General features: G+C 40.9%; 1 protein-coding gene across 2 annotated transcripts; it reads right to left on the minus strand.

Annotated features, from left to right (window-relative positions):
• Positions 1-481: 481 nt before the first annotated feature.
• Positions 482-24,484, minus strand: ttc39a (tetratricopeptide repeat domain 39A). Of its 2 annotated transcripts, XM_085774280.1 has the most exons (21): positions 24,186-24,484; positions 23,134-23,184; positions 22,892-22,942; positions 22,466-22,519; positions 15,336-15,440; positions 10,351-10,482; positions 9,782-9,822; positions 9,486-9,553; positions 9,297-9,361; positions 8,343-8,442; positions 7,752-7,817; positions 7,026-7,134; positions 6,767-6,834; positions 6,627-6,686; positions 5,053-5,214; positions 4,705-4,796; positions 4,234-4,354; positions 3,326-3,437; positions 3,038-3,152; positions 2,738-2,854; positions 482-2,524 (listed from the first exon to the last, which is right to left on the minus strand). In XM_085774280.1, exons 1-21 carry the CDS (start codon positions 24,236-24,238, stop codon positions 2,410-2,412), a joined length of 1,857 nt encoding a protein of 618 aa, XP_085630406.1. In that variant the 5' UTR covers positions 24,239-24,484; the 3' UTR covers positions 482-2,409. The 2 variants fall into 2 exon arrangements, with proteins under 2 accessions (XP_085630406.1, XP_085630407.1); XM_085774281.1 differs by lacking the exons at positions 22,466-22,519; positions 22,892-22,942; positions 23,134-23,184; positions 24,186-24,484 and adding an exon at positions 18,524-18,982.
• Positions 24,485-24,694: the final 210 nt, after the last annotated feature.

Below are 24,694 nucleotides of genomic sequence, written 5' to 3' on the forward strand. Positions count from 1 at the left end.
GCCCCGCCCCCCACCAGAGCCGCAACCAATGAGCTTTCCCCTCCGCCCAGCGTCACTACTCCACAGCCAATCAGGTTCGTGATCACGTTGCCTTTCGCTAAAAACATAAACACACAGCTGAAATCGATAAATGAGTCTTTGAAATATGCAATTTCACAGCAGTTTTGCTGTCACCAACGCCGGCCTCCATACATTACACGATCATACACTCTTTCAGGGTTTTCTCGCTGGTCAATTTAATCTTCTACGGTGTATTTTCAATTTGATATGGTATGTATTAGCTCTTCTAGTCACTGGGTGCTACTGCCCTGCATGAAAACAAGATGAGATGACTTTACTATAGGTATGAGAACAATGGGTAGGCTATAATCATTTAAATCATTTTTGCTGTGTAATAATGAATACCACTTTAAACTGTAAATGCTGTCCATCATGCTTCTTTTGTTTATGATGTACCAATAAAAAAAAGAAGACACAGAGTGAGATGTGTTTTTTAGTTGCTTATCATCATTTCATCTTAAATTACAATAGAAACATTCAGTAGGTATATACAGGAATGTAATTCTGTTCTGTGGTAGCCGTGCCCAGTATAATACGCTGATTGTCAACATCACAATGCCACTAAATTTGGTTAGAGTTTCCTTCAGCTACATCAGTAAAACCAAAGGGGGGGAAAGCTTGATTAATTATTAGAAAATAAAAGAGGATTTGTTATAGTAACATTACAGAGCTCAACTGCTGTTAAAAACAATAGTAGGAATACATTTCCTCCACCATTAAAAATATTGAAACAGTCTTCTTGTTATTACATCTTGAGTCCCAAACCTCATTCTCATCATGAATAAATCAGCGATGCTCTAATTTCAACACTTGAGACACCAACTGAGTTTCTAGGTTGTGGATACCGTTGCCGGGACGCAGCCCTTCAAATAACCCCACCAGAGGTGACCTCTTTCTGTCTAATTATTTCGATCATTACAAGTATTTGTTCATATACAGATAATAATTTGTTACAGGATCATGGTTATGATGTTTTGAAGTATTTCTATAGGTGGTTCTAGCCAAGCATGGCTGATACATGAGCAGCAGAGGATGTTCACAAAGCAGGAAGACTGTGGTGGTTGCCATTCACAGCTTCTTCACCCACTAAAGATGCAACAGGCAGACAAGCACGCAGTCCTTCACTGCTTGCCATGAATGGCCTGTTTGTTCAAGCTCAAGTACTGCTGGAGCCTGTCCCACACACCAGGAGGAGAAAAGGAGGGAGTCTGCCTTTCTAAAAGACACATTCATCTGTCCTCTTAAAACGGGACAATTTGTGTAAAAGGTGCCATTTACAGTATATAAATGTAACCAACAACTCTCACTGCAAGTCTGATAGGCATTTGTTTTAACAATGGAGAGTTAGCGTGGCTGGCTGATTTACAAAGCTTTGTGCAAGAGCAATAACATGTGACTGTAAATACAGGAGATTTGATCAATTCTTCAGAAGGAGACTGAAAGAAAGTGTTTCAATAGGATTTAAGGAAAGAATGAAAACTTAAACTAAACAAATAAAATGTTCATTCACTCGATGAGACACAGTGAACCAAAAATGACCTAGAGTTTTAAAAGAAAAAAAGAGGGAAGCCAACATTCAGAGTTTACATCTAATTTGGTCATACTGATGATAAAACATCTAAACAAAGTGAAAACCTGTCAACAAAATGTATCAAATGGCACAGTACAAAACAGTCTCATTAGTTCTCATGGAATATGTGATGAGTTGTATGATATGACATATAATGTGTGTCAAAACATGTTCACGCATACTGATGTCTATCTTATATCACTAGTTTACATTAAAATAAAAGAAGTAGTAGTGCTTTCTTGCAACCAATGCCAAATGGCGGAGCTAATGTCAGTAATTTCCTGTGGGCTCTTTGGTACTCTGGCTTCACCAGGTCCAACCCCAGCACCCTGAACCAGGCACATATTTATTCTGGGGTAGTAGTGGCGGCCCTCTGCGGTGTGTACTATACAAATGTGACCTTGTCCTCTACCCTAGTGGACCCCTTATGGGTGGCCATGGTGCTAGACAAATAAGCCTGCTAGAAGCATGTTTCTTAAGTATAGGCACATTTCTCAACTCTATTTCAAATCACACAAGGAAATGAATTGCATCATAATATATTTTTGGATGAGGGTGTAGCAAAACCGCAGCCAGTTTGGGCCACAAAGAGCTGCAGCTGTCCGTAAGGATGGCACAAACAAGAAAAATAAGCATCCCTCTTCCTCTATCCTCCTTTTGAAAAAAACCAAATATCCCGCCTGAATGGACATGTCTAGGCGGGACTGAGCGTTGCATTGTGGGATTGCAGAAACAGAAAGCAGTTTCTGCTGTTGCTGTAGTGTGCCCTCCTCTGTCTGTTATGGGCTGGAGGGAACATGGATGCCATTCTCCCCGGTACCCTTCGCCTTGTGCAGAGCAGCCTGAATGCGGAAGTGTGTCCGTGATTCCATCGAGTAATTTTTGTAATTTTGCCTGAAATAGAACAAGAGGAGCTGTTAATAAACCCATACACCACAAAAGTGGTTTCAATAGACAACACTCCGTAATATTTGAGGGAAACTACAAACACAAATTGTGTGGCATATTTAAGTTAAAATAACATAAAATACATTTGATACTTTGATATAAAGAAGCATCTCTATTAGAGTACAGATGACTTGACTATGGTGTATTAAAGAGCCTTACTTTGCAGCTTCTAGGAGTTTGATAGCTTCGTCTTTTCTGCCTTGCTCCAGACACAGCAGACCGTGCTCCAGCAGGGCATTAGGAACCAGGTAGTGGTCATATTTGATCTGGGTCTCACTGCAGAAAAAGTATATGTGCAGGTTAAGTTAGCATGGACAATTCAGCAATGATTTTTCTTTTTTTCAAAACAGAACAGTATATATGAGTTAATTGTTGACACCACGTATAGAGCAGAGACCATCGTTTCTGGATGCATACCCTGTCTGTAGGCATCTGTGAATGTAACAGAGTGAGGCTTACTTGCAGAGGACGAGGGTAAAGTAGTGCTCAGCCTCCTCTTGGTGCCCCAGGTGTTTGAGGCACAGACCCTTCAGCAGGCTCAGCAGACACTGATCATCTATGGAGAACTCAGTCCCTGACAAACACACAGCAGAACAGTCAGGAGCAAGTTCACACAGACAGTGTCGGCAGTTTGCCTGCATCCAAACCAAATATAAATTCATAGTAAAATTATATCAAAAGAAGAGAAAATGAGAATTTGAATTCATTGGGAAGATCACTGAGAATGGGGAAAATAATTCAACGCACTTGGGCTGTTATCAAGTTGAGCCTGGGCTTCGTCCAGTGTTTTCAGCATGCCCTCCGTCAGGTCTTTGTGTTTGCCAATGACTGTGTAGCCATTCCAAATGTACATCATCTCCTAGACAACACACAAATACACAAAACAATAGTTTAAAAGCAACAACCAGTGAATTGTTACTGATATAGACCAACATGAGACAAATTTATTTATATTTGACTATAGCTCTCACCATGGTCTGACTTTATCAAAGTTTATTTTGGTAACACAGGAGCACAGATAGAACAACTTCAAACTGCCCTGAATCCTTAGCCTCCACACCCTTGTACAGGTTGTACAAATGCCCACAGTATTTTTAACACAGTAGCCACAATGTCAACAACCCAACCTGTGGCAGAACAACAGGGTTAGAGGGCTCTGCGCCAGGTTGCACAGATCTAGGGGGCATAATGTCCTCCCCAGGAAAAACTTCAACCTTTTGAGCCAACCCAGCTGGATGACAGACTTGTGAAATGCCACAACGCAGCCAATGAGCACTGTGCAAAAGAACAAATGTTCCACATCTTAACACTTCTTCTGTGAGCACAGGGTTGCCTCTTTAAACTCATCCCACTGCTGCCTATATCTGCTGAACTTGTGGATAACAGGTGAGAATACAACAGCTGTTTATACATCCTGAACTAAAAGCGGCTGGCGGGTCCAACCTGATGGGGCCAAAACTGTGCATTCAAATTTCAGTGTGTGTGTGTGTGTGTGTGTGTGTGTGTGTGTGTGTTAACTGTATGAAACAAAACTAAGCAATTTCTCAGATATTTTAAAACCAAATACCTGAAAGACCTAAAAGAAGAAATGCAACACATTGTAGAAACAGTGTAAAAATCCAGCCATAATAAAGGAGGCCTATTCCAGTACTGACCAGTGGAGGAGCAGGAAGTGGAATGGGTTTTTCTGCGAGGTAGCGACGAGCTTTCCTGATCGCAAACTTCTCTGTTGGTAAAGACTTGCCTGCTATTTTCTGCTTCAGCGCTGGCACCTGCCTGAAATACAATCATACAATATAGAATTAAATCTATATACATGAATGTGAGTTATAAAAAGACAACATATGACACACTTTTTCAGTGGAGCACTTGAGCGGCTGCTGACCACCAATGAAATAATTTGTATTGTTTTGTGCCAGCAGATGATTTAATGTCAAACTGTTTTTCTTTAGGTATGTCATTCCCTTCTGATAGGAAAAGCATCTCATCTTCTTATGAGCTCGTATTTCCTCCCATCCCTCTTCAGTAGAAGTGATTGTGATATTATACGTGTCACTCTGAATCATCTCTGTTATACTGTGGCTGTAGTGAGCAGTTTCAGTCGTGTTTAAGCTCTTGGTTTGTACCTGAACAGAGTGAGTGCAGTTTCCCCGAAGGTTAGACAATCATCCTTAGTCAGCATGCTGAGGTAGGCTGCTTTCATATACGCGTAAGTTGCCTGAGGGAAGAAAAAAAGTGGTTAGTGCTGCAATCCCATCATTCCCTTCAGACGAGATGAGAGGAATAAAAATAACTGTGCGGACTTTAGACAAGAGATTGGAAGTGAACTAGGGAGCTATTTCTGTACATGTTATAACCAGTCATAAACATTAGGTCGACAAAATACCCAGCTGGAGGTCATTATTATCCTGGAAGCATTTTTACATGTTATGTGCTTTTTTATGTGACCCAACAAAGGTCTACACAGGGCCCACCTTGGACCATGAGTTCTCCTTGCTGAGCAGGTCTGCGTAGAAGTAAGCCATCTTCCAGTGCCTCTTGTATGTGAAGCACCACATGAGCTCCCAGTAACACATGTGGTGAAACTGCTTCCACTGCTGCTGAGCCTCACAGCACTCCTCGAAACGGTCGATGGCCTGGAAACATGAACAACATATTCAGCACAACTGTCAATAATTCAAGCAAATAGATTTTTTGATGTGACTTAGGGTATTTTCACACATGTTTAGTGCGCACCCTAGTGCGCACCAAATGTTAAAATGATACATTGTTTCATTTTTCAGTTAGTGCGGTTGCTTTCACACCTGACCAGAGCTACTAACAACTGGCGTACTTACATCATGAAAATTTTATCAATCAGCCATGTCATGGAGACATGACGCTCTCCAAGTTTGGTCCCGAGTGACAAAAAGCAGGTGTGAAAGCAACCGCACTAACTGAAAAATGAAACAATGTATCACATTTGGTGCAGCACTAGGGTGCGCACTAAACATGTGTGAAAACACCCTTAGTGTGATGAAGATAGTGACAGAGTCTTATGTTGTATTTCCCTCATTCTTAGTCTGGTTCAGGACTCGTGAAATGATCTGTGTTAAGACTTATGAGTGCAGAACAAAGATGGCACAATTCAGAGCATCTTGATTTTGTTAGTACACACAAAGTCAGTCAACGGGAATCCTGAGTTTATAAGAAAAAGGTTGTTTTTTTTTTTATATGCACATCACGTTTTTAAGGTGCAGGGCAATACAAAAATACCAGAACAAAGAAAAAGGAGAGGGTATGCCCGCACACTTGCTGGTAGCCACAAAAGATCTCTTTATTATTACATTGTACGTAATCCTGAGTTTATAAACCAATATGTCATCATTATGTGTTAAAGTTTTGGCTGTTGCTATAATAAATGCAGACATTAGTAAGTAGTCACTTTGGTAATTATATTATAAAGCCATTTCACTAGCTCTAATGATGACTAAATTATGACAAAATTGGTCATTCAAAAGTATTGGCTCTGGATCTTCACAACACAGATGACTACTCACAGCCATCACACTGAATTTCCAAACAACTTATCATTATGTAAAGTCACCCGTTCTCCTGGAATTAGACACAATTTGTGAATGTGAATTTACACATGCAACCCAGTACATGTTATAGTAATGACTAAGCGCTTATTTGTGAATAATCATTATGACCAAACCAAGAGGTAGGGTTAGTGAGCCAGGCATGTGAAAGTCTATGGTGGTTACTAAGAATCAAATAGAGCCCACCCCAGTTTCTATGTTTATATCAGTTATAGCCAGCGGTCATGGAAAGCAACATTTTACTCTGGCTGCTTACACTTTGGAAATATTACTGATACTTGACATTTTGTGGCAAAACCACCCACTCACACAAGGGGAAGAGCCACATATTAGAAAAAATCAAGAAACTTGTTGTTCCACGATACATAAGTATAAAAAATGGTAAGGTGATGAAGTGTGATGAGTGTTGAAGGTGTTGTTTTGTCTAAAATTAGGGTTGAAGGTGTTGTTTTGTCTGGTGTACCCACAGCATCCAGGTTGCCTTTGATCTCTTCTATTCGTCCAGCAAAGAATAAGAAAATGGATCCCTGTGAGAAAGATAAAACAGCAGGTAAGTAGATATATAAATAGAGAAATAAACAGGAAACGGTGTTTAATTCTGGCAAACCTTCGGATATTTTTTGAGATATGGCTGCAGCAGTTTTTCTGCATCTTCAACGTCTCCTTCTCCCGTGCCTGCAAGAGAGAAACAGAACAAAACCAACTCAGATGCTTGTTTGTCTTTGTGGTAGCAGCTGTGTGTGTGTGTGTGTGTGTGTGTGTGTGTGTGTGTGTGTGTGTGTGTGTGTGTGTGTGTGTGTGTGTGTGTGTGTGTGTGTGTGTGTGTGTGTGTGTGTGTGTGCGCGCACGTGCATCTTGTTGCTCACCAAGTATGAAGCTCATGAAGGTATGATAGCAGAGAAGTAGCATGTTACAGAGGAAGGACCTGAATGTGCTTTCTGCAGAGCCCTCCTGAAGCTGCTGGAGACCAAACTCCTGCACAAACACACACACATAAATATATATGGTCTGCTCTCTGGTCAGTGAGTGGTGGTGTGTGCTGGAGGACGAACAACATCTGCTTTTAGCCACCCAGTCTCAACTGAAATAGGTCACATATACTGTACATAGGCCTGTGTGAAAAATATGCAAATTCATTATTACAGTACATAAACAGAATATGCAAGTTCACGATGTCAGAGACTGTAATGTTTGCATATGATGTACAGTTTTTTGTTAGAGATAAATCATTATATGACAGTCATATCAGGCTTTCAGATTATTTTGCATAATGAGTCATTCACAGATTAAATACAGCTATATAAGTTTGGCCTCATACTTTTCCTAAATGTATCAGCCTCATTGTCAATTCAGTATCACATAGATTTCACATAAAGTTTCACCATAATCAAAGGCAGAATGTCCTGTGAAAAACGCGTCAAGTGAAAGTGAGATCGCAAACACAGTTCTCTCATTATTACAGGTTATGAAACATTCACAGCTTTCAGTGTATTATTTCAAAGTTAGGTTGCAGCAGTTCATATGGACTAGATCGAGCCGTTACACGCTCAGACCTGTCATCAGTCAAAACTGGTTCTCCGCGCAACATTTACCTTATTACCAGAGAATCCGACAAACTCAAGCAGCTTCAGTGTCCGTGTGGGCAACATGGAAATCATCTGCAGGGAGTAGACAAGATGTGCAACTGAACAAATAGCAGGATCCTTTTTTTTTTTTTGCATTACAACAACTGGGGTTTCCAAGGAAATGATCTTGACTTTCTTTAAACATATTTCATAAATGGATTGTACAGTAATTAAGGAGGTTTTCCAACCTACAAACAAACCGTAAGTAATTTTTACTTTACTTTATTTTTTTATACTTCATTTAATATTTAAAATATATGAACTTGATGGCAATATTTTTATTTATGAAACTATTAATTTGTACAATCACGAGTTAATAACTATGGAGACTAATGAATGGGCTATATTCTAATATTTATCAATCAATGCTATATGAAGAGCACTACATTCAAAAACACTGATTCCCTCCATAGAGAGACTATAGTGACTATTTTTTATGTTCATCTTTTGCTATTTATGTCACATCTGCTGGATATCACTACTGTTCAGTTTGGATAAGACTCAAAACAGGTTGGAGTCCACAACACCTAACATCACTGCATTGCACACTCTACTTACTAGATTAAAGGCTCCTACTCCCAACTTCACACCACCCTCAAAATGGCCATGGTTATCACCGTGAGTGTACCCAGCAGACTGGAGGACTGTGTGGAGCTCTCTGTAAGGTGAAGATGAGGGAGCAAGTTAAGAATGGATAAATGCAGGGTTTAAAACATTAAGGTAGAAAAAAAAAACACGTTTAACCCCTTTTCGCTCCTATAAATTCTGTAATATTGAATCCAAGGCTCCTATCCAAGGCGTACCCAAAGTAAATTGAATGCTGTTCTTGAACTGTTTGGAGAATATGGATGGGCTTGGTCTCTTTTGAAAGGTATCACTCTGAAGCTTTTCCCTAAACTGAAATAATCACTATAAGTGCTATTATCATTGAGTAATCTAAGTTGGAACACACTGAATTAGAATGTTTTTATTCTCGCCTGAATTTTTTTGTTGCAATCAGATGCCTGAAGATGAGTGTAGCTGAGAATTTTAGCTGGAAAACACAATGGGACTACAGCATGAAGCCTTACCTGGCCCCAGTTCAAATTTGATAACAATTCTGCTAAAAATGAGTATTTTACACATGTTTTTCTAAGTGTATGTCTAGGCGTTTTCCTAAAGTTGCCATTGAGAAACAATACATGCGCCAAAGTGCAGCATTTGCACAGTTACGCATGAAGATGGCAGTGCTGCCTTTTCCCAGGGATATCGGCTTTTTACGAACTTTGTTAGCATGTTTATAGTCTGATTCGAGTGTTGCTGTGATGATTATATTTGGAAATGGTCGGCATATCTTTAATCACAAGAGTTTTAGCTTTCTAACGATATGTGGCATGACTATTTCAAGTCACTGGTGACATCCTCTATGACACCTCCCTGTTTAAAACCCCCCCGAGGGCCCGTGGGCGGGCCGTTGGAACGGAAAGTGGGAATAATTAACACAAGAAACAAGAATGAACATAAGATTCTCACTTGTATGTTTGGTAGCTGTTCCTCACTTTGATTCCCCCTTTAATGAAACTGATCATGTTTTCATCCTGTGCCAGGAAAAAAAAAAAAAAGCAGAGTAAGTTTAAATGAAGGTGAGTTTCAACAAAACATAAATGTATTGGTGGGGATAGTGTTCAGTGCAGTCTGCATGACAGAGCCTTCAGTCCTGACCTGTAAGAAGGTGAGTGCTGCTCTCTGGAGGAGACATTCTGCATAACAGACTTCAGCATGGAGTTCCTCTGAAAATGATTACATCACCGTCAGACAGCCTGAACACTCAGCAAGGGCCCGCGGGCCGCAGAGTATTGCCCAAACGCACATCCAGATGTATACATACACAAATACATGCTGACACACACAACAGAAGCAACGATTCAAACTGATTTTGACACAAATTTTCACATACACACAAGTGAAACTGCTACCTAAATGTTGTCACTATCTCGCCAATCCAGGGCTGTACTGACCTTCTGTGAAGCTTTTGGAGAAGCTTGACTTCTTGCGGTGCCTGAAAGCACAAAAGCACAAAGCCACCATCGGCCATCAGCAGCTGTGTTTCACCAAAAATGTGAAAATATTGTTTTTCAGCTGCGTCGCCTCTCTTGGCTTATCTTGTTTCCAATGCAAATCAGTGACTCAGCCTCTTCTCAGTAAATACAGGATGCTGAGCCACTGCAGGATGAAGTTACCTCAAGGTGCTGACCGCGCACTAACCCCCCCCTCCCGCCCCCAATAGTCACAACATTATAAACAAAAACTGCAGCTCTGACCTCAGATCAGTTTTCCGGCTGAACCAGAGTGGATGTTTATCAGGCTGGGCTAATTAGATCTACTGTTTGTCCAGCTCTGAGTCATGACAGACGCTCACAGCGGCTCCAGGACAAACTGTAACAAGCAGCTGTGACATTCTTTATGCCAGACGATGCCAGTATGTTCCCTGGTTTGGTATGATATCACTAATACATGTTCTACAGGCAAAGGATCACATGCCGTGTGCCGGAGCTTATTTCACCGTGGTGGTGCAGGAATGTCTCACCGCTGGCAAATAGCCTGAGCCTCCTTCATGGTGTTTCCCGCTGCCAGGATGTGTTGGGGCTCAAAGGTCATCATGGCCTGCATCTCCAGGATCGTGGCATAGGTCAGAGCGTGGTACATGCTGTCTTTGGTTCTTAAAAAAGAAAAAAAAGACACACAATATTTTGTTTTCAGCTGTACCGCATCGGCCTTGAAAATGAAGCAGGGTGTGCCAGATATTAAACCACGTAATGATTCAGAGAGGCTGGTTTCCTTACAGAAAACACAACAGTAGAGAAACTTGGTAAGTGTTTAAGATTCACGTATAGTTGCCTAACCAGGCCATAACAGCGGGGGGCAGCAACAGGACAAGCACAAAATTTGAAAAGCTGTAGCATGTTAATTAATTCCTGTTTACATTTGTGAGATTGAATACTTGGAAAAATAAGCCATATCACTACACAGAAAAAAAAGAACGGTTATGTCTATTTATACTTGTGGTTGCAGGCGTGTCACATCACTCTGTTTAACAACAGCTGCTCTAGCAGGTTGAAGTTTCTGACGCACACACATTTTTTCAGTAGATATACTTGTTGTTCTAGTTAAGAAAAAAAACATACTTTTCCTGTTCTACACAGTATTTGAACTAATTACACTGACAATTAACACAAAACAAACATATGGTATTGATGCTAATATACTGTCCTAATACCTCTACATATTCTGTCACTATTGTTCATAACATAGAAAGAATGATGTGGTTGAATAATTTCAGTAATGGCAGAGTTGTTTAGAGAACAATCTTGTCAGTCTGCATTTCTGACATTACTTTGTTGTGAACCACAGAGTGACCCATGTCAAACCTCTGTGACGTTACTCAAAGGCTCAAACCTGTTGCCAGAAGTGATCTTAGACTTCAAGAAGACAGAGCACAAAGAAAGGCCAGTCAGTCTTAATTGTGCTTAACTTTTACTTTTTTACTGTTATTGATTCGTTTTATTACAAGCTCTCTAATTTAGAATTAATGGATTCATTATAGAAAAGGAAAGCAGACACAGATGAGAGTGTTATCATCCATGTGACTTTTAGCCTATCATAAAATCACAGCAGTGAATCAGGGTTTCTAGAAGCAGATCCAGTTTGCTGAGCTTCAACTCTCCACCTAAAGCGATTAATATAATCAGTTCTAATTCAGTGATCAACTGGTAAACAAGAACTAACTTGGTAGCAACCAGGAAGCGACTGACAGTCAGAGAGGGCGGAGATACAGACTGAGAAGCAGAGAGATGTGCCTGCCTTACATTTTCTTTTCTTTTTTACATCCCAAAGTGAAGCTGAGAAACCTTTTAGGATGGAGCTGTGAGGGAAACTGAGCTTGAAGGTTAAAGTGGTTGGGAATTCTAAATATGTCACAGCAGCACTCGGATATTTTTCAGTCAGCATTATCTCAGGGCTCAGAGATCATCCTTGTTACGGCACAGGAGCCAGGTTCCCTGCATATTTCCAGTGCAGTGTTCCATGATGCAAGGGAGGAGTCGTCATGTGCTTTTTCAAAAATGCAAAGTGCACACGCCTTGTGTTCAGCAGCACACGTGTTAGTAACAACAAGGAAGTGCAGCAATGGTGAGACGTTCTGGTGATGCAAAAGTGGTTATTTTTAGCAGAATACACCATTGTTGCCGGCAATTTTGTTGTAATAGTAAACAGAGGTTGGCAGCTAATTTGAACCTATGAAAAAGTGACAGCTTTAAATGACAGCATGGCATGTCATAAGTAACATATTGTTCAAACAGGAGACATGTACTTTGTCCCTCAAACCCTCATCCATGCATTCATCACATCCAGACTGGACTATTTCAATAGCATCCTCTATGGTTCACCATCCAAACTCCTCAATAAACTGCAATACATCCAGAACTCTGCCGTACTTCTGCTCACCCAACCCCGTCCTCTGTGACCTGCACTGGCTGCCCATCACACATCGCATACAGTTCAAAATCATCCTCCTCACACACAAAGCACTTAACAACCTGCTCGACTCTGCTTTATTTTATGATTTTTAAAGTGTAAAGTGTCTTTGAGCATTCGTAAAAGCACTTACAAATAAAATTTATTATTATTAAATTTATTTAATAACAAGAAGCTGCTCTGTCACTTGATGTATTTTATGTCAAACAGCTAAACATTTACCTCCTGCATCCACTCCCTTTTCCAGCTGTGGGGACCTGAGGAGGTGCAGCCTGGTGGGAAAATTAAATTGCACTGTTTTGGCTGTGCTTGGTCTGGTGGTGGCATGTTTGAACAGAGAGTTGGCAAATAAAACTAAGTCTTCTCCTGGATACAAGTAGGATTGGAGTGTTGATCACAAAACACTAAAAACACTTGACTGGTTACTCAGCAGATATGTTTCTACTATGAGGAGAAAGCCTAGGCCTAAATTGTAGTGATAACTCAGATTAAAGGCCTTACACTAAATAACATGGCATGTGTTGCTCACTGACAGTGATATTGATGTGCACACAAACCTCTAGTCAGATACTATACCATAAGGCGCTGGCATCTTGCAACAGAACATTCCCCAAAGCATATGGAGACAGCTGAAAATTATTTTCAATTTTAAAAATTTCAAGTTGGCACATTTGTCACATTTCAAATGCCATACTCTCCTCTGAAATATTTGTCACTACTGTGTTTGTTCAACTGTGTGTCTTTCTCAAAAACACACACACATTACTACCCTTGCTATGAATGACTGACATGTTTGAGGTGCAGCTGTCAGTCAGCTTCCTCTCTTTCATTAACAAGTTAACATCCATCTATCAAGTCTTATCAGGAATATACTATTCCCTTAACCACAGTTGATTCTCCAGTGTTAATTCAGTATAAAACAACGTGATATATATTCCCAAACCGACAGAAACAAGCTGCACATCTCCTCTTGCAGTCACAAAACATACAATACCAACACCAATACTTATGCGCAACATATTTGTGCTGCCTATAGGTATATAGGTGTGAGAGTATTAACCCTGTCTTTCTCCCAGTGCATGGGATCCAGCTGCCCTCGATTAGGTAGGAATAGGAATGAGAGGGTAAAAGAAATTGGGATATAATTGGTTAAAGTACATCCACGTGATGACAGCTCCAGTATTTCAGTTTCAGTGTGTGCGCATGTGTGTGTGCTGCAGAGACTGTCCCAGTTGACTGCGTCAGCACCGAGCTCTAGGAAGAGGAACTGTGACGAAGAGTGTCGAAGAAGAGCACACGTGGACTAAAGCAGAGGACAGACGAGGGCCGAGCAGAACGGGAAAAGCTTCTGCCTGTGTCTGACATCCACAGGGCTTCAGATGTCAACTCACCTTTCTAACATTATATATTAGTTTGTGAGTAGAAATCAGGGAAATTCAGAGGATTATGGATGTTGTTGTTGTTAAAAACAAAGATCTCAATTTGATGAGGGAGATGCATTAAAATATAGAATGACATCCCTACTGTCCACTGAATCCCTTTGTTGAAGTAGGGAGAAGCTTGAGGAGGACACACCATTTGTTCACAAACTTTCATTGAATATAATTACTCCACCTCTTAAACTACCACCACAGTTATATCCTAGGCATTCCTCAGTCATACTGTCCCACTGCATGTGTCAGATCCAACCATCTGGGCTCAAACCAGCTTCAAACGTACTTAATTGCAGCTCCTGTTTGTTTAGGTGCACTTCAGTGACTGGAAGAGGAAGAGAAGGCCGACTTAGAGCTTAGAGGGAAAAATATCAAGACATAAACCGGGACCTGCTGGGCTGACAGACTGCCAGGCTGTGGCATCAGTAACATGCAACTCCTGGCTGGATTTGCCCTGGTTTTCCTCCAGTTTGGGATATTTGACAAATCCTGATTTAAATACTGAAGCCTATAATGTTTATGACATGAGGATGGCCACTTGGCAGCACAGTGTTCATGTAATGTTGCTTTTTGTGTTAAAAATACCCCCATTAACATCAACAGCAAACACACCACACTATTAATGTGTGTTCATCTAGCTTTACTGCAAAATTACAAGAAAAAAGGAAGTAGAGGGTGACAGGAAGCTTTTCTTAGGTCTTGTTGTGAGCTGGCACTGAAAACAAAACAAAAAAATGGGGCTAAGGAGTGGCCCACAGCCCCAGAGAGTGAAGACAGAGGCTGGAGGAGAATAGCGAGGGCGTGATAAAGTCTCAAGTAATAGACGAGAGAATGAGCAGCGAACAATAGAGTAACTTGATGACATAGAGGTGGGACACAAAGCTAGAAGCAATGGTGTGAGCCTGAAGAGGGATTTTGTGAATCAAAGCAGCATGTCAATCATTTAATACCTATGGCCATGAAATCGTCAATAGGCATCAGCAGTAAACAGTCTATCCAACCCTGTAGTAGCCTACTTATGTCTCTGTCACATTACAGGATATGTAAAACTTAAATCATTGCTAGTGTGTTTATTTTGACATTGACAATTCAAACAATACATTGACTTAAAATCAAAATTTAGGAAGTCAGCTTAATGTTAAATAACATGTTTTTTTTTTCTTGTTTAACTCCAAATGTATATCAAATAGGCTTCGGTAATTTAGGAAATAGTTTTGTTCATTCATTATCAAAACAGAAACAACTTTATAATGTTAATCTGTTGCTTAGCAGGTGAATTTTAATGTTTATTATCATGCTTTAGCATCTCAGCATACTAATAAGGGCTAATTACAACTAATACACCACCCACAGGCCCTTTCATGAGCAGACATGACGCAAAAGAAGAAGATTAAACACAGACTCTGAGTTTGTGTGAGGGTTTTTAACATGTCTCACTGGTACATGTGAATACAAAAACAGAGCTGCTTGTGTGCATAAAATCAGGTGATTTGTTTCTAATCCACCACAGCGCTGTAAGGCCAGGTGGATGAGAGCTCCACAACAGGCGGGGGCAGCAGCTGGATTAGAATAGGTGAAGCCGGTGCAGGAAGGTTACAGGTCTTACCTGCATCTGAGCCTGGTCTGCGCCTCCTCGAAGTTGTTTCTCAGAAACAGATCCAGGGCGGCCATACAGTCCTCCAGTGCCACAGACAGGTCTGACCGTGAGCACCTGGAGAGCCAAAACAAACACAGAACGTGGATGAAGAGGGTGATAACTGCAGAAGGTGTTGTCTCATAAACAGGCCAAGCTGGGAGTCTGTTGAATCCTTAAGTTTAATGAGCATGTCTACTAAAAAGAAAGTGACTCTGAACAAGTAGGATCCAAATGAAATATACTGTATGGCTTCTCATTCTGCTCTGTCACCCTCCTGTGTATCTCTATCTCTCTGGCTGTCTGCTTCCACTGCAGTGACCCTGTTCTCATTTACAGCCACAAACGCAGCCTCCAAACACTGACACAGAATGAGGAATCATCATATTCTCTCAGTTCACTTTCCTGTATTTTTTTTTTTTATCCTTCATGAAATTCTCCCCCTATGCACCACAACTTTATAAGAGAAACAGAAACACAGTGAGCCAGAGAAGCAAATTCGCTCAGGCTCGGGTGTTGTTCTGTTAGTGTTGTTAATGTTTGCATTACATTGCACATTACAAGAGTAATCATCATAAATTATAGGATCATATACTGAAGCTAAAGAACAGATGTTGTTGCCACCACAAATAATTGTGTGTCCATATCTAAACACAACCGTCTGCTGTCTTTAAGTTGCTGATAATTGAGCTACCGTCTATTCTGACGTCATCCGTTGGTGCAGATGACCCCCACGTGACGAGCATATTGTGTGGCCAAACTGTGCTCGAGTCAGGACAGAGGATCATGCACTGCTCCTTCATCACAAGGCTCCTTCCTCTTTGGTTTCACTCATGTGCTGATAATGGATCTTCTCAAATTAGATTATTTTTGTATCAGCGCAGTGTGAGATCAGCACACAGCATGTGGAAAGCACCAACATTCAGCATAATGAGCAAAACTAATTAATTGAGATAATGGTAAATGTGAAACAATAATGGGTGACAGGACTGCTACACTAATGTTCTTCAACGTTAGGATGATTCGTTTCTTTTGTCTGGATTATGACTTGTTTGTTGTGTAAGATGCTGCTTTTTCATGAGTTCAGTCAATTGCTATTCATGTTATACATCTGAGTTGTTTACTGATGTGTTAATGTGACGAACACATGAGGATTTCAACTGCTCCCCATTTTTATCTAACAGCCAGTCACCAAGGATTAACACTTTTAGCACAGAGTTCAGGATGCTGGCAGACAAACATTATGCAGAAGAATAAAAGAGCAGAAGCACAGCAAACACCACTACAACTAATGTGTGTAACAACAGTGACTAATAGACAGCGTTCACTTTACATTCCAGTCCTTGAGAAACATAGAGGAACTATAAAATCATCTCAGACACACACACACACACACACACACACACTGGTGCAGCTCTGCCTAATGACATGCGAGTGACTGCTGTGTTCACCATATGACCAGCACCAAGCTGAGCTCCCTGATAACAGCACTGAAAGTTTCCCTGGTGACAGAGCAACATGTACGTCTATAGCGTGCGTTGGTCGCTAGGTGAGCATGAGCGTAAACAGTCAAACTATTTCAGGCAGCGAAGTTTAACTACAAATATATAAACTTATTTTACATGAACTGAGTGTGAAGAATTAATGACTTAACTGTCAAATGGAGGGATACTGTGTGTGTGTGTGTGTGTTTATGTCATTGATTTCAAGGATAACGCTGTAGTCACATGTCTTCCCCCAGTGGCCACCGACTAAATCCAGCCTGAGCTTTCTCTGCTGTGTCGTATCTGTTTTCCCTCTGCAAAGGTGCAGTGACTGCCGACTGTCACTTTCACCTGAAACAACAACAATCTTACACAGAAGCATGTGTAAAATCACAACTATCAACAACCAAACTCACCCTATAACTATTAAAAACACAGGTCTAACCTTGACGCAGCTAAAACTTCACTGTAACCACAAGCCTACAACTTGTATTGACTTCACATTTATTTATTTCCCGTGGTACAGTGCTCTTAAAGAAACATAACATTGGTGGAGTTGAATTACCTGTTACATTTAGAGCACAAGCATAACCTAATGAATAATAAACGTCAATAACCTTCGGGAGGCTGCGGTGTTTTTGAGAGCTTGTTTACTTATCTGACACAAACAGGACACTGGAGACAGTAGGTATGGGTACATATTACATAACAGCTGGGATGAAAATCAGACACTAGCTCCATATTCATATCACACGTCCAACTTCCTGGTGTTCACGTTATTTAATAATGAAATGCAATGATGAAATTGGAAAACTAACAGCAGTAACTACAGAGTACTGATGGTACTCAGGGTGGACAATCAGTGGCTTCATCATTTCCTTGTGGCTGAAAACCAACTCAACTGGTCCTGGGTGACTGGAAAACAAAGTTTTGTCAGATTTACACTTTAAAGACCTTAAAGTCTGAGGCCCTGGAAAGGACATGAAGGAGAATTCATCCAGCAGACGAAGATTATCACACAGCACAGGACATTGTCCTTTAAATGGACTGAATAATTGACAGTTGTCTGAAAGGGAGAAAAGACATACCAACCAGGACAATGAGGAGAGTCTGTTAGATTCAGGATGTGCATACCACACATTGTCCAGATAATTTAATTTGATTTTAAGTCAGCGAGTCTCAAATTCTGGGTTTATTACTCCACAGAGAGCTAGTTACACAATAACCATCATTATCTGGCAAATGCACAGAGACACACACACATATACAGATAAAACCATTCAGAAAATAACTAGTATTCATAACCACATCCTCTGCATGTGCTCATGCAAACCAACACACACACACACACACTGGATCAAGAGTAACGATGCATTAGTTTATCACTTTTGGCTCACAGAGCTTTAACTGCATTTATTCCAGTCTCTACTGTATAAGATCTTCACAGTGGCACAAAGGAGCCAAGCTGCTTCTATAATAAACCAAGCGAGTTTGTCCACATGCCTGAGAGTCACAGCTGAGCCCTCTCTTTCTCTCTCGCACAAACACACACAAACACACATATTTCCCTTTAAATCATGGGACCAAACCAGAAACACACTGACAAAAGGATCTTACAGAGGCCGACTGAATGACACACACGTCATCCCAACATGCAGCAGCAATGAAGTATCTTACCCGTTTGACAGAGTCTCTTCCTCTCCGGACATTTTCATCTGGCAAAGTGTCTGTGTGTGTGTGTGTTAGTGTGTGTTAGTGTGTGAGTGTGTGTGTGAGAAAGAGAGACAGATAATGAAAATTGCAGAAGTGAGCCTGGGGCCTTTACAGCAGAGCAGTGTAATGGTCTGTGTCGTCTCTTTCTATGGCAGCAGCAACAAGAGCAAAAGCAGAGGCAGAGGTGCAGACGGACGAGAGAGAGAGAGTGAGAGAGAGAAAGAAGAAAGAGAGAAAGAGAGAGGGGTCAGAATGAAGGAGAGAGGGAGGGAGAGAGAGAGAGAGAGAGAGGGGAGGAGGAGCAGGAAGGGCGCAGCAGCAACAGCAGCCCTTAATAAGATTGGGATGACTATCACACATGAGGAGTGAATACACAGGTTATCTGTGCTGCTGCTGCGAACACACACACACACACACACACACACACACACACACGAGCCCGTCCCACCTCTTCCGATATCATCCCCCTCATGCTACAGACTGCAGTCTCTGCTCAGATTGGTTCGTGCTAAATCGGAGGCGGAGCTAAGTGTCCACAACTCACGGCCTAATGATTTTTTATATAATATGTGAAATTACTAAAAAAAAAAAGAAAAAGAAAGCAAGGACAAAAGAGGTCTTCTTTCATTTGTGACACAAAGACCACCATATCCTCTTCTGCTTACGCATGAAAGACAGAAAACTGGAAAAGGAGAGAGCCGGTGTGTGTGGAGAGGAGGATCTCCGCTCTGCTGCAGTGGCAGAGACTGAACGCTGCAGCGAACCACGAACATCAGACATAGATGCAGCACAGCAGCTCAAACTGTGGCTACACAACACCTAATGTGGAAGCATGAATGAAATATGGACACAGTCCCAGGAGTAATGTGTGTGTGTGCGTGTGTGTGTGTGTGTTCAAGAGAGAGAAATAGATGGAGAGAGAGAGATAAAGGAAGAAGACATATCCGCTTTAGTCAATGTCAGATATCCAGTGTCAGAAAAGTGCTAAGGCGTTTAACCCATCAATAAAATATACTTTATAATGAATATTTTCTCAATCAAAGGTGGAGTAAGTGATTTCAATCTGATTATTTCCTCACTAACTGTCTGTTCTCTCTCTCTGTGTGTGTGTGTGTGTGTGTGTGTGTGTGTGTGTGTGTGTGAAGATACTGAAGAGCCGTTCCAGTCCCAGCTCGGTAAACAAAGTGTCACAGAGGCATTTATACTCTCTCTCATTTATACCTCTACTACAAATCAAGACATTTATGAACTGACTGATACAATATGTTAAAGCAGAAGTAAGCATAATGTTTGTGTTAATATAAGTCTTAAATAGTTATATCTTCCGACAGCAATCACTTATATAGAGTGTTTGGTCTGAAACACGGGTCTGTCAGTCACTCTGCTCTGCTGTAAGCCGAGGAGAAAACTTTCCTTGTATCCTACAACCTTTATCCAATGAGGAGAGAGAACGGCATAAAGAGGCGGTCCTCTCTGTGTGTGCAGCCAAGGGATGCGCGTGAATGTGGTGACGTAGGGACGAGGGCGGGGACTGCTAACTCCATCGGCTGACAGTAAGTTAGCCAAAACGACCGGATCGCTTACTTCTGCTTTAAATATAATGTCTAATAATCACCAAGTAAAGAAAGAGAAAGCAGAAGAACAGATATAATCAGGAGATGATGAAATTAATTAAAGTATTGGTGGAGAATGTGTTTATTATGGTACGGTTATTCTACTCAATTATATTGAAGATGTCTAGTTAAGATATGACGCAAAGTGTAAATATCAGAAGCTACGCCGGCAAACTCAGTGATGAAATTCCCTGGGGGCTATCACAGTCAACGGGCCTTAAAAATGTTGTTTTGTGAGCTACATCATGACGGTTCCTGGAGAACCTGAAACGAACCCACAGGCACAGGGAGAACATGCAAACTTCAATGCAAACACACAGACGGGCTTCAGGCCAGAATCAAGCCTCATGGTTACAGGTAACAGAGACATTTAGTTTACTTTCTAGTTGGATGTGCTGTTGGTGTGATGTTGGATAGAGCAGCAGGAGGGTGGTGAGTATCTCTGTCAGCAACTGGTGCCCAGGCTGCCAGAAACTGTCTTCTCTTATCTGTGTGTAGCTTTGCAGCAGCGACTGTAGTAACAATTTGCTGTCTCATTGTTTGATCTATATCATTGTGTTTGTCCGTACGATGTGTGAAGTGTTTTTATAGACACAAAGACCTAACAACACACAAGTGTGAAGGCACACTGGGTTCATTTGGTTGGATTCATACATGATAAAATGCTTTGCCAGGTGACAGTTGTTTGTTTTGTTCTGCTTCAACTATGACAACGCGAAATAAGACACTCTTGATTCCACCATTATGTTGTCGTCTTAGCAATCTGAAGGGGCACTGAAAGCGGGGTTTATTGACTGTTGAGTGTGTAAAATGGCAAAACATAGTAAAAAAAATGTCCTTAAATTCCAAGGTGACGCCTAAAGCTGCTGTTTGACTCAGATTTACTGACAAATCAAGATTTTGCACCTTCTCAGAATTTCAGTTTTAAGAATCAATTGAATCTATTTGATACTTACATAGCCTACTAAATGGACACACAGACAGACAGACACACAAACACTTAGTAACACTGCTGACACCAAGAAGCATAAAGATCACACTCATGTGACCGTGTCTAAGTGCTTGTCACGTTTGACATATTTTGCTCCCATAAAAACACAATCACAAGGGCAAAGCACTTTGGCCCAGAAACATGAGGGAAAATACATGTGTCTTTGTAGACTATGGTAAAAAACAAAAAAATTAACAAAAGCAACAAAAACAAAGAACAAAATGCGTGATCACTGGTTTCATCTGTCGTGTGTGGGTCATGGGTTTAAGGTGGAGATAACTGGATTTGATTCGCTTCTGTCCTCATGGTAGAGAATTGGATTTAGAGACCAAAAAACAAGGATTAATGATTATGACCATGACCATGACTTGTAATTTCAAACTATTCTAAAACTGTACAAATTTCATATACCACAGACATTTGTAGATTTAAACACTTTAGCTGTGTCCTAATTCGACACAGGAGGCTAATCATAACATGTTCATGTGTTCACAGTGGTAAAGGGACAAGATTAAAGGAACTATTTACAAATCAGTGTAGCAGAAATGTTGCTCAAAGCCAACTAAACTCCTTCAGCTGCCTCCAGCAGTATAAAGTCAACACCAGCGTTGACTCATATCTCCATCACATCTTTTTTGGAAGTTAGCATATGCTAACCAACTAGATCCAGCTTACTGTGTTATTTTCTGATAGAGAGGCACTGTAGCCTCCAGTCTGCGCTGAAGGCGTAACTTTGCTCCAAGAGTGTAGCATTTATAACACGGTGCATTATACAGACAATGATGGTCAAAGCTTTTGTGACAATCACCACCACCCGCAGGCAGAGGAAGCTTAGCCTCTTTATATTTTTGAGTGTTTATGTCAAGGTTTTTTTTTATATTGTGAGAGTTGCTGATCATCAATTCCCTGCCTAAAATCCAAACAAACACACTATCCTGCTCCTCGTGCTCCCAATAAATGCCTTACATGCCTTAAAACACAATTGAATAAGCGACAGGTTTTAGTTCACACTCATCCTGCCATGAATTGACTGAGGAGGTTGAGATTATGTTATTCTCAGGTTTTCTCTTTGTCTGATTTATCGATATGGATAACAGCAGTGAGAGGCTGTATTAATGCTAATGACCTTCTCATGACCCTCAACCTCAACATGCTACTTCCTTTGAGTCATAATCTGCTCACACAGACTCATACTAACCGGGATTACACAACCATGACGAAACACAAAGAGAAGGACAATTTATCAAGGAGAATATTTACAAATAACAGGACATAAGTGGGTTGGTCACCTCCCAGTCTTACCCATTAGATGGATTTGTAGATTCCAGAGCATTTTTGTTGTCCGGTAGCTGTAACCTGAACCAGAGGGACAAAAAAATGAGGCTGGTTAGAGAAGAGAGGAAAATCTCTAGGGATGAAGAGCAGCTGAAAGGAGGGCTTTTGTTTGAGGAACATGATCGTGAGCGTCCTAGAAACACAGACAGATAAATGTGGACACTCCCGGTCTACTTATTTCTTGGCACTGTTTAATTGAAGATCTTTCTCCAGATATTGATTTGACAACATGGTGAAAATCAGTCTGATATAGGTGATCTTGGGAAAGTTGTGGTGGTTAGTTTAAAAACGTGTACAAGTCAGTAAAAGTCTTAGAGAAAGTAAAGAATCAAATGTGAATTTATGTGATAATTAACTCTAATGTGAGTGCTTTTGAAGGTAAAACACACTCACCTGAAGTCTGTGATGATAGGATCCAGGTCTGGACTGTTTATTACTGACAAACTGAAAAGAAATCAAAGTCAGTCCAACTGTGACTCAGCATATCTGGAGTTAAAATGGTGAAATCCAAAAGGTTCAAACACTGTATCATATTTGTTTTTAGCACTGTGAAAACTATCACAGGGTTTGTTGTTTTCTTAGCGACACTCCTGATTGTTCCTGACTATGTAAATAAATGTGTAATGTAAACGTACCGGCTCGGGGAGTCTGGGCTGTCAGGGACGACCTGAGCCTCCTTGCCATCCCTGAAAAGAGGTCAAATGTCAACTTAGAGCAAATGTAAGAATGGATCACATCATGGTGAGGAAAATGTTGGCTAGGATACTTCAAGTCTGATCTGAAGATGTTAAGTGGACTCTAGCACAGAGCTGTTACCAGCATAGATGCATTGTAACGAAAAAAAAAATATATATATAAAGGCTAAAATAAAAGATAATTGACTCAGCATCAGAAACAAGCACAGACATCTCTAAAATGTTCCAATTAAACATTTAGGATGAGATCTGCAAATTTCGAGGTGAATTTAAGAGGAGCTAATCACTGGAAGGCACTGCCTCAGACTTTGATGACTAATGAAGTAATTATATTGAATGCTGAATGGAAGAGAGACAACGCCAGAAGGAAGCAAAAGTCAGCATAAACACAAAACTAAAAGGAGCTCCCTCCTTAAGACTGAAGTTTGTTTGTACCTTATAATTTTGTTGTGTTACATTTAGAAAACATCTATTGTGTAATGTCCAAGATAAAAAAAAAAAAAAATCCTCATCAAAAGCTCATAGTGTTACTCCCACTTCACTGTAATCCTGCCTGACCACATAATGTTGTCTAACAGGCTGCAGATTGTCTTCATGTGAGTAGTTTCAGGCAACATAAACCTGAAGCTCATCTGTAGCAATTTGTTTTCTTTTGACTCAGAGGGAATAAGATGAAAATAGCACAGTCACTGTCAAATATAACTTTTTGTCACACATCAGGAGTTAAGACACTAAACCACCTGAGAGGAGTGTGTCGGGGTGTCTATGGATGATCTGGGGTCCTGGTCGTGGTTCATACTGTAGGCTACTGTAGACATCAGTGGCAGCGTGATGGCAGCTGACCAGCTGACAGCAGCAGCAGCAGCACCACCACACAACACAAGTACAGCTAATACAAAGCGATATTGCTGGTTGCACTGTGAAAACAGACAAGTACCGACAGGGCCTGGACTTGCACACTGATCTCTACCAGCTTGGCCTATTCTACTTACTTTTTGATGTCATTTTTCTTCACGCTTCGTCTCCAGCCGGCGATAAAACTCATTCCACAGCGGTGGGATCCGGTGAAACAGCAGAATATCCCGGACAGAGCAGGTTTACAGGGCGGGCATGGATGAAGTGACAGGCGGACAGACAGTCACACACACACACAGGAGAGAGGGGAGGAGAAGAGAGGGACAGTTCACACTTAAACCACAGCGATACTAATGAAGGAAGAGCTACTGCTGCTGCGTCTGCCTCCCCCTTGGCGTCAAAAGGTGTGTTTGCTCTCATCACCATCTTAATGACTTTCCTATTTAAATGCACAGGAATGCCAGAGCTGCTGCAGGTCCTGGCTTCAGGGTCCTAAACCCCTCCATATTCTTCACAAGTTATAACCATGGATGTATATGTTACGTATGTTATGTGATCCATGGTTAGAACACATACACAGACACACTAAAACCAAAAAATAAATAAGTAAATAAATACATAAAGCAGATAAGTTGGGGTAAAAAAA

Source organism: Trachurus japonicus, chromosome 4 (genome assembly GCF_045865225.1).
Source record: "Trachurus japonicus isolate A0001 chromosome 4, Traja_1.0".
NCBI lineage: Eukaryota > Metazoa > Chordata > Actinopteri > Carangiformes > Carangidae > Trachurus > Trachurus japonicus.